Consider the following 15,878-nt stretch of genomic DNA (forward strand, 5'->3'; position numbering starts at 1 on the left):
GTTTCTTTAACTGAAAAACAAACTGACTCTAAAGAGACTTTAAACTTAAGATAAATGCTTTCTCTCTTAGCAATGTTATCTACCCACTTTCCAAAACCTCCCACAGACCTCCCATTAAACTACCCAAGAATTAACAGCATTCTAGCATGATAACTAAGCAATCATACTAAGATTCAACTAAGGAATCTCTTAAACTGAGAACAACTGAGAGAGTGATCTGCTTAGAGATGAATCAAACTGAAAGATCTAACTAAGAGATACAGAAGGCTTTCTGGCAGAGCCTTATATACAAGAAGCAGAGCCCACGCCTGTGGGCAATTAACAGAAATCACCTGCACCTGTTTCTCTTAAACAGACAGTATTTACATTAGACCGGCTCTAAAGTAACTTGACTATTCAAAAAAATCCAACAGGGTCTTAGTGATTACTTATTTGAGTTTTTTGGGGGTAAAGCAGCCAGTGTATTGGCTTTTAACCCCTCAGAATACCTGCTCATCTAAGCAAACAATGGATATGCACTATTTATCTGATACTACGGAGACCTTGTTCCTAGTGTTGGAGAGTGCTCCCTCCAGAGGCAGTGAGGGGCACCAACCCAGATGGCTTTAAAGAATGGTTTAGAAAAAAAATCATGGAGGAGGGCTATCAAGGACTATTAGCCATGATAGCTGTGCACTGCCCTCCACAGTTGGTGGCAGCAATGCTTCTGAATACCAGTTGCTGGAAACCACAGGAGAGGTGAATGTTCTTGTGCTCGAATCCTTCTTGTGGGCATTGGGTTGGTCACTGTGAGAACAGGATGCTGGACTAGATGGGCCATTGGCCTGATCCAGCTGGCTCTTCTTATGTTCTTACGATAGTATATCAATGAAATATGAACAAGCTGCCAGCTAATACAGTAGCAACCTGGCCAACGTTCAATTCTCCTTTGAAATGGAAGATTATGTTATAACCAGCTAAAATGGTATTTTACAAATAAAGAGTCTTGGGAAAATCAATTCTTGGCAGGGTGAACATTAATATGTATTTAACTTTCACATTTTTTGAACTTCAACAGGAATGCAGAAATATTAAGGACATGGGCCAGTAAAGTCAATTCTTAAAGTATCACCTTGAGAAATGAGATAAGGAGCATTAAGCTGATCATAACAACAACAAATATAAACCATTAATTAACTATTTGGTAGTGGTAATTGCTCGAAGCAAATATAAGAAACTAAATTAAACTTCAGCAACTTTCTAAATTAATAACTCTCTGAACAAATAATTAAAAATGTTGCTGCTTTCACTCTGTTTTTTATTCAACTGTAAAATATGAGATAAACATACTATTAAACATAACAAAACCATAGCAAAAGGATTTTACAGTTTTTGACATGCAGAATCATATGATTCCTAATAATCTCCTCCAGCCACTCATTTGTGCTTTCTGCTTTACCTGTCATTCTTCAATATTTTTTTTTTTGAAAAGGTATCTACACACACAATCATGGGAGGTTTTTCCCCACCCCATAAATTGTATTGAAACTTTTCACCGTAGAATAGAATAAAAAACAATCTAACCTAAAATAAATTAAAACAAAACAAAATAACATCAAAAAAGAAAGAGAGAAAGAGCAAAGAAAATACAGAGCCCTCTCTCAAAGGTAAATATTAATCCTTGTCTCACACTGAAGGGGGTGAAGCTCCCCCTCCCCCTATATCACAGCACACCAGCATCCTTGGCTAATTAAGAACATGTATATTTTGGCACTTTTAAGTCATACATCAAATAACATTTCCAGAATAATGGAGACTAATGCATATGTGATTAGTTAAAATATATGGTTGAGATAGGCACAAATTTCAGTTTAACTTGCAATCATTTAACATTAAAAAAATATGATGGGATTCATCTCTAAGACATCACAAACCAGATATATTTTGGAGGGAGAGACATTTTGCACATACGCAGCTGCACCTACTTGTTTTTGCACTTACAGAAATAAATTGTAACATTTAATGCACATATTTTCAAGGGCTAAGGTTCCCCCATGCCAACTGGAAAGGCATGTTGCCTTGCCAATCAGCTGAGGAAAAAAGGTGGCATAATACCTGAATGGGGGAAGGAAAATGAAGGAATGGCCTATCCAGGGCAATGTTGCCTTGGATTAGTGCTTTCCATACTGTCTGGTGGAATCACTAGTGTACTGCAATAAATACTTTTGTTAAATATTTAAAAGCTACGATGACCCTAATTTCAGAAGGGGGGCATGGATAGGGCCTGCGGGTGGCTGCTCCATCTGGTGAGATATCCGAACTGCAGCTTTGAACATCTTTGTGTCGAGCTCTGGCTTTGATTTCAGATCTCCATTCTCAGTCCAGGCACCAGTTAAATCTTGCAGCACACTTAATTCAGAAATTCCATAGCTAGATAGATATTTTATGGGGTGCAATAGTAAGCTGGTGGAGACACTACTGCATCCAGTTTTCTTGTAGAATTAATGGTGCATGAGTAGTGCAAAGTTGAGGGAGTGATTCAGGTTATATTATGGAACTTCCTTTTACTCAGGCTCTTGGTTCATCTAGCCAAGTACTGTCCAGTCCATCTGGCAGAAACTCTAAAGTTCCAAAGTTTGTAGCTGAAACCTATTAGAGGCAGCAGGGACTAAGGTTGGGAGCTTCAAATTCTACCTGAGAGTAGAAAAAATGCATTTTTAAAAAATCATGGAAGTAGATCATCTGTGTGTCTCTTCCTCTGACATGACACCGGTCATGTGAATAGAGTAGCATTCATAAGTTTGCCACCTGTAGTAACATTCTGGACCAGTTCAGTACAATGCTATGTCTAAAGGCCATTGATTCCAACAGCCTGATTGAAAGATATGGGTCTGGCAAATGGCTCAATTCCAACAGCCTGATTGAAAGTTATAGGTTTGGCAAATGGCTGGGAGCTGCTGACAGAGCCTGAACAATCCTCAAAATATCTAAAGCAGAACTTTCCAAACTATGTGTCGCGACACGTTAGTGTGTCAACTGCAGTGTGTAGGTGTGTCGCGTGAACTACAGTTATCAGCATTCTTTGGCGGAAGTTCACATGCCTTAAATGTGCTTTAAATGCATGGTGTGCGCACAGGAAACCAAATCTAACAAAATTCATTTTTCCTTCACCCAGTGTAAACCCACTATTCCTGTTTTATCTGATAGCAGAAGATGTAGTTAGTAAACTGGATTTATAGAGATGGTACAGCAATCACATTAAAAATTTAGAAAGGTACTTTGAGCAAATGGCGAATTTGCAACTATAAAGACTGATACTGTAACATGTAATGCAGCAATCAGTGCATTTTTACTCGTTCCTGTTACTCAGAGGCGATAATAAAAGAAAGAAACCTAGTCAAGCAATTATGCAGATGATGTGTTGAACAAGAGGACAAACATTCCAGTTTGGGATCATCATGAGGTACGACATGTGCACTCCCAACATAGGGACAACATATTTTTCTGCTATTAACAGCTCTACTTTTTTCTCATTCTTTAATCACTCCCTCTAATAGCAAACACAGACATTAAATAAGGCTGGAACAAAAACTGGGCCACTAAGGAAAAAGGGGGATTTATCAACATTCTTTTTCCTTATGGAAAATAAAAATGAAAAACTGGGGTCAGGGATGGAATGCCCCGCTTCATCCCCCTAAATATCCTGGAGAAAGACATGGCCAAATTAACATGTGCTATTAAGGTCAGACGAGGAATGTGCAGGAAAAATGATTTTGAGGAAATATGGAAGGTGTTGAAATTTTGGGAGGTTGGATAGTTACAATGAATGGTCTCGGGGTCGGGTGCACATTTTTATCCTTTTTTATTTATTATTATTACTTTGTGAAGAGGAAGACGAAGACGTGGAGGAGGAGGAGGAGGAGGAGGAGGAGGAGGAGGACATGGTTGGTTGGATGGTTAGATGGAATCCTAAATATGAGTACTGCTGTTAGCAGGAAACATATATTGCAGTATTCTGTTTCAGGTCCCATGATTCAAATATAGAAACCAGTCAAAAGGGAGAAGCAACAATAGCATACACACTATGTGCCAAAATGGTGTGCTGAAATTTAAACTGCTTATAGATATCCCCTAAACACAAAAAAAACCAATTAAAAAAACAATCTGCATTTCAGTGCACAATTGCCAATAAATGGGGGTGTGGGGTAAATGGCATGCCCACTTTTATTTTTATTTGCTCTTAATAATAATAATAATAATAATTATTATTATTATTATTATTATTATTATTATTATTATTATTATTATTATTATTTATACCCCGCCCATCTGGCTGGGCTTCCCCTGCCACTCTGGGCGGCTTCCAACAGACATTAAAATACATCAAATATCACAGATTAAAAAACTTCCCTAAACAGGGCTGCCTTTAGGTATTTTCTAAATGTCAGGTAGTTGTTTATCTCTCTGACCTCTGATGGGAGGGTGTTCCACAGGGCAGGTGCCACTACCGAGAAGGCCCTCTGCCTGGTTCCCTGTAGCTTTGCTTCTTGCAGTGAGGGAACCGCCAGAAGGCCCTCGGTGCTGGACCTCAGTGTCCGGGCTGAACAATGGGGGTGGAGATGCTCCTTCAGGTATACTGGACCGAGGCCATTTCATAGAATCATACAGTTGGAAGAGACCACATGGGCCATCCAGTCCAACCCCCTGCCAAGCAGGAAAGGGCTTTAAAGGTCAGCACCAACACTTTGAATTGTGCTCGGAAACGTACAGGGAGCCAATGTAGGTCTTTCAAAACCAGTGTTATGTGGTCTCGGCGGCCGCTCCCAGTCACCAGTCTAGCTGCTGCATTCTGGATTAGTTGTAGTTGCCGGGTCACCTTCAAAGGTAGCCCCACATAGAGCGCATTGCAGTAATCCAAGCGGGAGATAACCAGAGCATGCACCACTCTGGCGAGGCAGTCCTCAGGCAGGTAGGCTCTCTTTGGCTAGTTGCCAGATATGTATTATTATTATTATTATTATTATTATTATTATTATTATTATTATTATATTTATACCCCACCCATCTGGCTGGGTTTCTCCAGCCACTCTCATTCTTTCCTATTTTTCTCGCTATGTGCCTAATTTGATTCAACAATGGTTGTGCTGGCCTGTGGCTCCAGACCCACTAAAAACTGCTGGTACCAAAACTGCTGATTTCAAGAGCTGGGCAACCTTCCTTCAGAGATGCAAACTGCAGCACTGAAAGCAGATAAAATTGATTTATAGTCAGAGGCTTCAAATGTGAGTCTAAGCAGTTTTGAACTGGGTTTTTCAGATGTTTGGAGCTTTGGGCAGAAACGGGGGTTTTCTGAGCTTGTTGGGCTTGGATTCAGTCTTGGGAATCCATCAGTCTAAGCCAGGCATAGGCAACCTTTGGCTCCCAGATGTTTTGGAACTACAACTCCCATGATCCCTGACCACTGGCCCTGTTAGCTAGGGATCATGGGAGTCGTAGTTCCAAAACATCTGGGAGCCAAAGGTTGCCTATGCCTGGTCTAAGCCAAGCATCCCCAAACTCGGCCCTCCAGCTGTTTTGGGACTACAACTCCCATCATCCCTAGCTAACAGGACCAGTGGTTAGGGATGATGGGAATTGCAGCCCCAAAACAGCTGGAGGGCTGGGTTTGTGGATGCCTGGTCTAAGCTGACTGTTCCTTCTCTATCATTACTTCTTAACTTTAGACTTCTAACAACAAATATATTTTTTACAAATTCACCAAACAACTCCAGCGATCTTTTCTCCAGAGGACAATGCCCTGGCAAATGTTGCTCTAAACCTCCTACTGCCTGGGGTAATAAAAGCTGAAGAATTCTGTTATTTTAATGTACCATCCTGCAGAGTCAACTGAATATTCTAAATGAAGAAGCAATAAGTTACTGGGGGAAGACTGTGATACCTTAATTCAGTTCACAGCAAAATGAAACACAGTTATAGACGTGATGTAGGTGAAACCTCCTTCTCATGTGTAAAAAATGAAATGCAGCTCAACAGCTTTTGCTCATAACATTGTGCATACATATTAATTAGACCAGTCTGCTTACCCATCTTGGGTGCAGCCGCATTGCAGGCTGGCGCTGCCTCCTGGCACTGAGACCTGATGAGGACTTTGGCGTCTGAGGATTGCCCTGCTGGCATGGGACACCTTAGAGCTCACCTTGTTGGCTGGTGTCTCGGATCCAAACCTGCCTGTAAATTGGCCAATGGCAGGCCGGCTTGGAGGCAGAGCTGTCCCAGGGGGCAGGCCTGATGGAGCAGGTAGGCTCCCTTCAGGTCCACTCCCAGGAGATTTAAAGCGGCCCTGCCCTAGCACCTTGTTTTTTATCAGATCTCCCACCCACCTACCACCTTTCATGCTGTCTTAGACCTTGCTATGGCATTGGTGGTTGCCATGTTCGGGGCCGGGCAGAAATTTGCCCACTAGGCAAATTGGCTCCAGCCTGGTGTTTTTGCCCACCCCATCCCAATCATCATAACTTTGGTGGTTTAGGCATTGGGCAAATCTTAAATTTTGGTTGGGGGAGGTTGTAGTCTCTGCCTGCCCCTCCCAAAATATAGGGTATCCTGTTAAAGGGGTCTGGGAGGAGTTGCTTCTGTCTGTATGCCCAGGCGGGGGCTTGGACCTCAGCACTCAAGGCAGCAACCCCCATGGGGGTCCCCCAATTTGATGTAAGTCATAGGGACTCCCATTGCCAGACTGACCCTTGACGTCACTTCTGGCAGGTAGGCTGGATGCAAATGGTTATCCAAAGCCTATCCCAAACCTCTTTCATTTGTTGTTAATAAAGTTGTGACCTGATTTGAGCCCATTCAAACTGTGTTATGTCCTTTATTTACTGTTCAGCTGGAGAGGTGGGGGGGACTGCAGAGTCTGGGCATGCAACCATAGAAGTTTCCTATTTGAGACACTGGAAAACAACAAAACAAGTCTTAGCTGCATGGGGTTGGGCAAATCAATATTTGTTTCCTTCATGCTGCCCCAAGCAAGTATACTTGGCTCAATATTTAATTCTCTTCTGCTTTTAAATTTATCATATGCAGGTTTTTGAATCTTTTCATGAGGATTTAGCTGTGAATACCCACAGAACAACTCTAGTTGTTTCGGGACACAAACTCATTCCAGCAACTGTTGAATATTTACTGCTAAATAGTGCCAACTTTATTACGGAGTTGGCTGCTCTTGAGACGACTGTCTGGAGAGAAGCATGGCCCACAAGATTACAGAATTTGACCACCCCTGATCAACAGGCATTTTGTGATATGACAATGCACTGATTGCTGGGGTTAGGATTTTTGAAAGAGCCTTTAGGAAACAGCTATGGGCTGAAGTAGAAAATAAAAATAAAAATCTGCTTAGGGTGATTGACCTGAAATGCAGATAAACTAGATTCTATAGTCACCCCCTTTTTACATACACTCTTCAAAAAGCCTGAGGAAAAAATAATTTATCCAAAGAGATTGAACTGAGCCACAGTCAGTCCATAAAATAGAGAAGTATTTGAAATCTAAACCATGACTGAAACCCATGCTGCATAAATAAAATGTGTTTGGTATTTCAACAATCACCAAATGTAAGTGTTCAAGACCAAGAAAGTATAAAACTGACAGGAATAAATGGTATTGAAAGTAGATGGAGCAAGTAAGGTAAAGGTAAAGGGACCCCTGACCATTAGGTCCAGTCATGACCGACTCTGGGGTTGCGGCCCTCATCTCGCATTATTGACCAAGGGAGCCGGCGTACAGCTTCCGGGTCATGTGGCCAGAATGACAAAGCCGCTTCTGGCGAACCAGAGCAGCACACAGAAACACCGTTTACCTTCCTGCCGGAGTGGTACCTATTTATCTACTTGCACTTTGACGTGCTTTCGAACTGCTAGGTTGGCAGGAGCTGGGACCGAGCAACGGGAGCTCACCCCGTTGCAGGGATTCGAACCGCCGACCTTTTGATCGGCAAGTCCTAGGCTCTGTGGTTTAACCCACAGCACCACCTGCATCCCAGATGGAGCAAGTAGGTTTCTATAAAATTAGTCAGATCGTCTGGTAAAGTGATGTAAAGCTAGCTAGCATAATGGTAGATGCTCCTTTTAATTTGAAAGGACATCAAAAGTTGCAACATCTAGTCCAATGGGTTTTGCCATGAATTTGATTGTGGCTTGGGAAACAGCATCCTCAGCCTGGAGCTGGTGCAGAGTCAGGCCCAATCTACCTGCCTCACCTCACTCTCAACCTCTGACACCATGGTGCAGATACGGTGGTTGTTCTGCTGCTCTCCAGAGCCCCAGTGGTGGCAGTGGGGAGTTGGGATTGCTATGTTTGTCTGTGGAAGAAGAAGATCATTCATATTCAGAGGCACACTGTTTCTGTGTTTACAGGCGGTGCATCTCTGAACACCCGTTGCTGGAGAACAAACAATGCGAACAGGCTGTCACCATCATATCCTGCTTATTGGCTTCCTGCAATTATATCTGTTGGGAAAGGTAGGGCTGGCCTGAAAGTGGCTCATCATCTCTGCAGCGTTGTTCTCAGGCCGTAGGGATGGTAATGCTGTTTCTGCACATTTGAGAATGCACTAAAGAAATTGTTGTGACTTTCAGGAGTGGGAGATGAGTGAGGAACTTACAGTTTTAGCATTCTGGGAGACTGGATGTGTTTCTATTTGTTGTTTACATGCTTATTTATTTATTTATTTTAAAAAGGGTTTGCCTTTGTGGGAAAGTGGTGGCATACAGTGATCTGCCCCATCTGGGTCCATTTTTGCCTGCAGAGCATCTGAGAAAGAAATCTACATCACATTGTAGCATCCTTTAGAGCAGTGTTTCTCAACCTTTTTTGGGCCACGGCACACTTGTTCCGTGAAAAAAATCACGAGGCACACCACCTCCATAAGACATACCTCCATGCCCTGTAGAGCGAGACCACCGAGCGCCCCAGCCAGCCAGAGGGGCCTGGAACCGGCTGCTGTTGCTGCTGCTGTAGCAGCAGGGAGCGCGCGGAGCGCCCTGCAGCACCTGGCCTCTTCTTTTGGGGGGGTGCTGCCCGATGCCTGCCGCCTCGGTGCCTGGAACCAGCGGCTGCAGAGTGGAGCGCTCCGAAACGGCGAGTGCTCGGAGCGCCCTGCAGCGCCTGGCCTCTTTTCTTTTTTGCTGCCCAAGGCCGGCGGCTGCAGAGCAGAGCGCTCCGAAGCGCCGAGCGCTCGGAGTGCCTTGCAGCGCCTGGCCTCTTCTTCTTTTGGGGGGGGGCTGCCCAAGGCCGGCGGCACGTGACAAGGCAGCAAATCGCCCTTCTCGCCGCGGCATGTCCCGGCACACCAGCCAGCATCTGGCGGCACACTAGTGTACCGCAGAACAGCGGTTGAGAAACGCTGCTTTAGAGTGTGTGGCAGGGGGAGGAATCACCAAGCCCACCGTCCTACTTCATGGGCTTTGAAGACACTCGATCTCAGGACACAAGGGAGAAACGTGCTAAGAGGGAGGCACGCTTGGCAAATCCACACCGTGATCAACTCGAGCCCGGAAACCAATGTCCCCACTGTGGAAGGATGCGTGGATCCAGAATTGGCCTCCACAGTCACTTACGGACTCATTGTTAAAACTGTGTTTATGGAAGACAATCTTACTCAGCTACGAGTGATCGCCAAAGAGAAGAGACTGTATGGAACAGGAGACAATCGTGTTTTCCTCTCTCTGTAAATGAAACTATGAATTTCTTCCTCAGATGCACTGTGGTGAGAATGCCCTGAAAATGGGGGTGATCACTGCCACCACTTGCATATGCTGACAAAATCTATAAAAAGTGTAGGAGAGAGAAAAACCCCTGCTGGTGACTGATAGATTACAGATGGATGTTTCATCTGATCCAGCAAGGCTCTTCTTGTGTTTTTATTTACTTTTCAATTGTCTATTTCGTTGTTATTTGGACTTCAACACATATACTCATTTGGCTAGTGGATAAAATGGGAAATTGCTGCAAATACTTTACTGGCATATTTCCTTCAATCCTGTAAACTATTCTCAGCATGGTGTTTCACTTCATATCACCAGTATTCTCTCAGCACTAATGAGGCTCTCTTAAAAAATAAATAAAAAAGAAGCAGAACAACAAATTCAGAGAATTGATGTTGGGAATACTTGGTAAATCCATTAGTGTTATATTATACCAGCTGTCCTAGACCAAGCTATTTTAAGTCCTAACCTGTCTGCTCATACATCTGTTGTTAACATGGGTTTGGTTTCAGATAACCACTTCTTCTTCTTTTTTGGTGCCACAATATTTTTATCCTTCAATTTCTTAATGTTTAAACATGGAGCTGTACTTCAGAACAGGCATTTATTTGCCTCAAAAGTCACGATCGTGAAAAGGAGAGCCCATCTGCTGGTTGGATCACAATGTCCACCATCTCAAGGCTCGGCAGAGGTGTTTGGAGAGTTTGACGTGCAAGTGTCTGCTTGATGTGATGTCTACTGGTAGGGCAGTAGAGCCCATTGGAGAGGTGTGGTGTTTTGCCAACAGTGATGTATGCCACTGATATGCACAGAAATGGAACCCATGCCATAGACATGAGATCCTCTTTCTTAGATTTGATGAGGGTCCAAACCTCTGAGCTGATCTTTTACACTTGTTCTGGAGGAAGAGAAGTTGGGCCTATGGAGGTGCCCGGCAGGGTCTTCAGGTAGACTAGCTGATTGTTTGGAGTTAGGTGGCTCTTCTTGAAGTTTACCAGGAACCTATAAGTCTGGAGGGTGTTGAGAGTGGAAATTTTCTTTGTCCCAGGTGATGGCAACCCATGCTATGCCACTGGCCAGGGGTAGAGTTCCTGAAGGAAGATGTCCCCAAACAGCCTGGTTTATCTGTACGAGCATGGCTTCTATTGACTGAAAAGGTGGAGGAGAAAAATCAAAAGTGGTCTGAGGCAACAGGTGCCTTAGCAATAAAGAAAGGGGCCTCCCTGCGATTTCCCACCCCAGGGAATGTTTGCCACCAAGTCTTTTCCGGCTACCCGCTTATCTGTGTGGTATGAGGTAACAACTTTCTTGCCTAGTGAAGGCAGAAGTTGTAAATGCTGCTGGCAAGCTGGTCTAACTCCCTTTTTAAATTTTGGCAGGAAAAGACCAAGAGAGAAGGAACCAAGGAAAAAACACAAGAGAAGGAGCTTGTGGACCAGCAGAACAGGGGGAGAACAAGCCAATGAATTAAAAACAGCAATGTAAGAAGGGGCAAGACAAGGTATGTATATTAAAACACCTGAGGAGAGAGCAAAGAATAGGAGCAAATGGAGATTTGGCTGCACTCAACAAAGGCATGAGCAAACTGAATTCTGGGAGCCCTGCATCCCAAACGCTGCTAGCTGCCTTTGAGCTGTGGGTAGAGCCAAGACCCAATCTGCTGACCTTTCATTGCAGGAATGGGGAAACGGTAATTCTCATAACAAAAACCTTCTTTATGCTTTCTGTTCAGATTTAACCATTTCATGGGATTATACAGGAGAGGCTCAAATGTGATTAAATACTCATGTGTGAAAATTTTGCAAGCCTGGTTAAATTGGAATCCAAGGGATTTAGATTCTCTGTTACCTGTGATTAACTCTCTCTGAGGTTGCACTCAAATCTTCAAATTAAGTGGTCTTGTGAGAGCAGATTTCATTCACTACAAAGCTAGGGATAGTTCTGTGGGGCCACTCTCTTTGTTCCCAATGAGCTGCCACCTTCACGGAATTGAACAGAATTTAAGAATACAAGAGCAGCTCCTCTGGATTAGATCGAAAGCCTTTTAAGCAACCTGTTTTTTGTGGTGGTAGAACAAGATTCCTCTGAGAAACCCAGAGACAATTCTTAAAGAAAATCACCCTCTGCTGTTGTTGCAGCCCAGCAATTTGGGGGAATCCAAGATCTTCCAAAATTCTGGTGAGCTACTGCCAGTACGTGTAGACAATACTGAGCTAAATAGACCAATGGTCTGACTCAGTGTAAGGCAGCTTCCTACGTTTCAATGATATTCAGCGGCATACTACTTTTGAACATGGTGATAACAACATATAGCCACTATGACTTGTGGTCATTGATGGACCTGAACTCCATGTATTTGTCTAATCCCCCTTTTAAAGCCATCTAACTTTGTCATATTCTTGTGGCAGTGACCTTCATACACTAATCAGAGAATATTCATTTACATCAAGGGAACTCTGACACCCACAATAAAATATGTAAGTTTGACATCATTGATTTTAAGGGACATAAACAAGATGATGATGATGATGATTAATGGTGTCAGGACTACATCCTCAATATGCAACTTGAATAATGTGTGAGGGGGAAAACCTGAAACCATTGACGTAAGCTATTAAAGGAGGCTTCAAGCATGCACTTTTTTTTTACAAGGCTAATAGGTTTCCCATAATCTACAACGAGTTTCTCCACTTAGCTTCATGTATATAATTAATTGAGTGTTGGAAATAGATACGCTGACTGCAAAATCAGATTCTCCAGGGTCACAATACAACTAAGTACATATTCCACTATAAATAGCATGAATGCGGTCACACTCAGCTGCACGACATTGTTGAAATCCCTGGTACACAGTGGATTAACTTTGAGTCCTAGAAGTTATATATGCACTCTCCTGCTACTTCAAGGACATTGTCAGTAGCAAAAGAAAAACATATTAAGTTGCTGTCATAAGAATCAAAAATAATTACCAAATGATTAAAGACTAATTTTGGATTAATTCTACCTATTTATTTTAATGATGATTAAGTTCCAATTGCAAAATGTTTGTACTGAATAGTTCAAATAAAATGTGAGTAATTATTTAACGGCTTTCCTCAATGAATATCTGTCGAATGTGTTTAATTGGGCTCATTAATTTCCATCTTTCCCTATGGATTTATGCAGCATAATGGCTGGTTTGTGTAACATGGAACCTTTCTTGTAAATGTGTCACAGAAGCTATTTAGTTCAAATTCCTAACAGTCCCCATCTGTTTATATCGGATACAGCCCCAGTGAAATTCTGGTGGGTCGTAAGTTAAATTAACAATATATTTCCTTTGAAGCAGTGTTTTCTTACACTTCAATAAATAGAATACACTTTGAAATTAACTTCTTGGAGCTATGTATGTATGTATGTATGTATGTATGTATGTAACCCCCCCCTTACACATTTATGGTCACAATAGAGCTCAAAAGTAACAAAATAATATACAGTAGAACTTTTTGCCATACTCCATGTATTCTCTCAACAATACTATCTAATGTTTCACCCTCCATCCCTTTGAGTGTATTTTAATTTGAGGATTTCATTAAAAGGGTAATCGATCGATTAAAGTGAAATAAGAGCGCATCCAACATATTGTAATTTAAATGAAAACTCTAATTTAGCAGCCCAATAATTGCTTCATATTGATGTAGGAGTTAAGATAAAGAAATGCTTATTATTTGGTGTGTGTTTTTTAAAAAAATATTCACATCTCTGAATCTCTGGAACTGCTGAATTTTTCTGTTGTGACCTTTGGGACCTTTGGATTAAGAGTAGTAAAAAGATTAAGCAAACAAATTAAGGGTAGTAAACAAATTTTAACAACAACAACAACAACAACAGTGAAAGAATGACAGTATTGGGGATCTGTGAGTCCACATAGGAGTTATCCTTGTTAGTCATTTCAAATCCCAGAGTCCTTTTACTAGAACTGTGGTCACTGCCAAACATATGAACTGTAACTTAATTTGTATATCTTATGTCAATACCAGGTTAGCAAAGCCCCCCCCCCAATGTAGGAAGGGGGTACTCCTGGGGGTACTCTGTCCCTTGAGCTCCAAGTGTTTTTGTGTGGCAAGGAGTGTCCATTACCAGCTATGGCTGGTACATCAGTTACAGCCATTCCTGGATCAGAATAACATTCCACAGTAGTGCATGCTCCTGTATCCTCATGATTAGATTATTGTAATACACTCTGCACGATGCTTCCCTTGAGGACGGCCCGGAAACTGCACCATAGTTTTTGGCAAAACCGCTGCCATCGAACAGTAAAGCACTGTTTAAGGCTGCTTATTTCTTTGCAGTACTCCGTGAAGGTCTGGCGGTTTGAGTATCTGAATCTACAATGTGCATAGTGAGGTTGAGGTACTAATTCCTCATGTTTGGATAAGTGAATTTTTCGTATAAAGAGCATTTGGATAGCGGGACCTAAGTGTATACAGTACTGTATTGTGGTCACTTGTATGATGAAGGGCAATACACACAACTTCAATAAGGATCAGTTTAAAATAATTGGTATCATAGGGTAAAAAATGGCACACTTACTCTCTGTCGATGACAAGACATGTTACAGCTTCAGCAGCGATAACATTGGCTGTCCGAACATCTTCCCTGAAAGGACAATAATATGCATTTTACACACTTTGCCAACAGTGTCTACAGTAAAGTAAACCATTCGCACATTAATATATCTTGCAAATGAGAATTATGTTTTATTGATTTATTATATTTTAAACCATTAAAAAAATAATGTCTTGTTTTGCTTTAAATCTTGCGGCTCTTTAGAAATGTTTCCAAAACAACATTATCATAAGAAGTCATTTTCTCAGCAGATAGGTTACTCAGTCATTTCTATGCCTTTTTACAAATTCATTTATCTTGATTATGGGTCTCTCCGACTTTGCGGTTCAGTATGAGAGAAATGAGCAACTAATTCAGCACCAAGGGCCACGTAAGAAGCATGAATATTTAACTGAGTGTTATTGTCATTATCTGCACGTCATTTTAAAAGAACAGAACAAATGCCAAAAAAGTTATTCAGAAGATCACATCCCAGACTAGACGAGATTGCTGCAGAATTGCAGCTTTAAAAGCAGGCCTTTCCTGTTCAGGATTAAAATGTATTTATTTTATTTAAACTATTTAAAGGCCCCTTTTATGAGTTGAATTCACTCAAGACCACATGCAAAATAGCAGGTAAAATACAATTCTTATGGTAATAAAATATAATACAAAACTTCCCATAAACCCACATTACTAAAACCAGCGATAACAAATACACATTCACCCCTAAGGCAAAACACAACTTTTTTGTAAGACCACTAAAGAACTAAAATGCAGCATCACAGAGAACCACACCTACACATGCCAGTGTGAAAATAATTAATTGGGTCTTCAAGGCTTTTCAGAGGAACCGAAATGTAGCAGCTTTGCTGGTAGTGAACTTCAAAGTCATGGGACCACCACAGAGAAAGCCCTCACCTTCATACCTGACAACAGGAGGATGAGTTGCAATTTAAATGTACTAAACCTCCCCTTCTGCTTGGGTTTCCCCCTACAGCTGTTACTAAACCTGTCAGTTACTCTCTGTGTTTGTGTGTGTGTGTGTGTGTGTGTGTGTGTGTGAGAGAGAGAGAGAGAGAGAGAGAGAGAGAGACTGAGAGACTTCAGGTGATGGGTTGCAGGGTCAAAAGTCTGCCACGGTCATGTAGTTTGGGGCCTTTATACCATCATTATTTTGATCCAGTATTTAGCACATAGCCAATAGCCAGGGATAATGAGAAATTTAGTCCAGTGACATCTGAGGAGTCATAGGTCCCTCACCCCCTCAATATATACATATTGCAAACTCAGGGGCCAATACATATGGTGCTAAAACTTTAGCAGGGCCTCTAAGAGTGGGAGTCAAAATGGCCCAACGAAGACTGAGCATGGATAAGTGGCAACAGAAAATACAGTGACTATTAAAGGGGGGGGGACGACTGAATGGAACAGAGTCTTCTGGAAAAGAAAATGTCACACGGCAACATTTCAGTGTAGCTGCCACTTGTTATCCTCACATTTGGAAGGGCTGATCCACACCTGGATTTCATATTGCAACTGCAACACCAT

The 15,878-nt window shown here is 42.1% G+C and overlaps 1 protein-coding gene across 5 annotated transcripts in view; it reads right to left on the bottom strand.

Moving 5' to 3' along the window:
• PRKG1 (protein kinase cGMP-dependent 1) overlaps nucleotides 1-15,878 on the bottom strand; it is a 581,919-nt gene that overhangs the window by 61,118 nt on the left and 504,923 nt on the right. For all 5 annotated transcript variants that reach the window (XM_088670276.1, XM_088670275.1, XM_035137531.3 and 2 more), the window contains one exon: nucleotides 14,313-14,378. In XM_088670276.1, coding sequence (XP_088526402.1) covers nucleotides 14,313-14,378 — 66 coding nt within the window. The remainder of the gene's footprint in view (nucleotides 1-14,312; nucleotides 14,379-15,878) is intronic.

Source organism: Zootoca vivipara, chromosome 5 (assembly GCF_965207765.1).
Source record: "Zootoca vivipara chromosome 5, rZooViv2.hap1.1, whole genome shotgun sequence".
Classification (NCBI taxonomy): domain Eukaryota; kingdom Metazoa; phylum Chordata; class Lepidosauria; order Squamata; family Lacertidae; genus Zootoca; species Zootoca vivipara.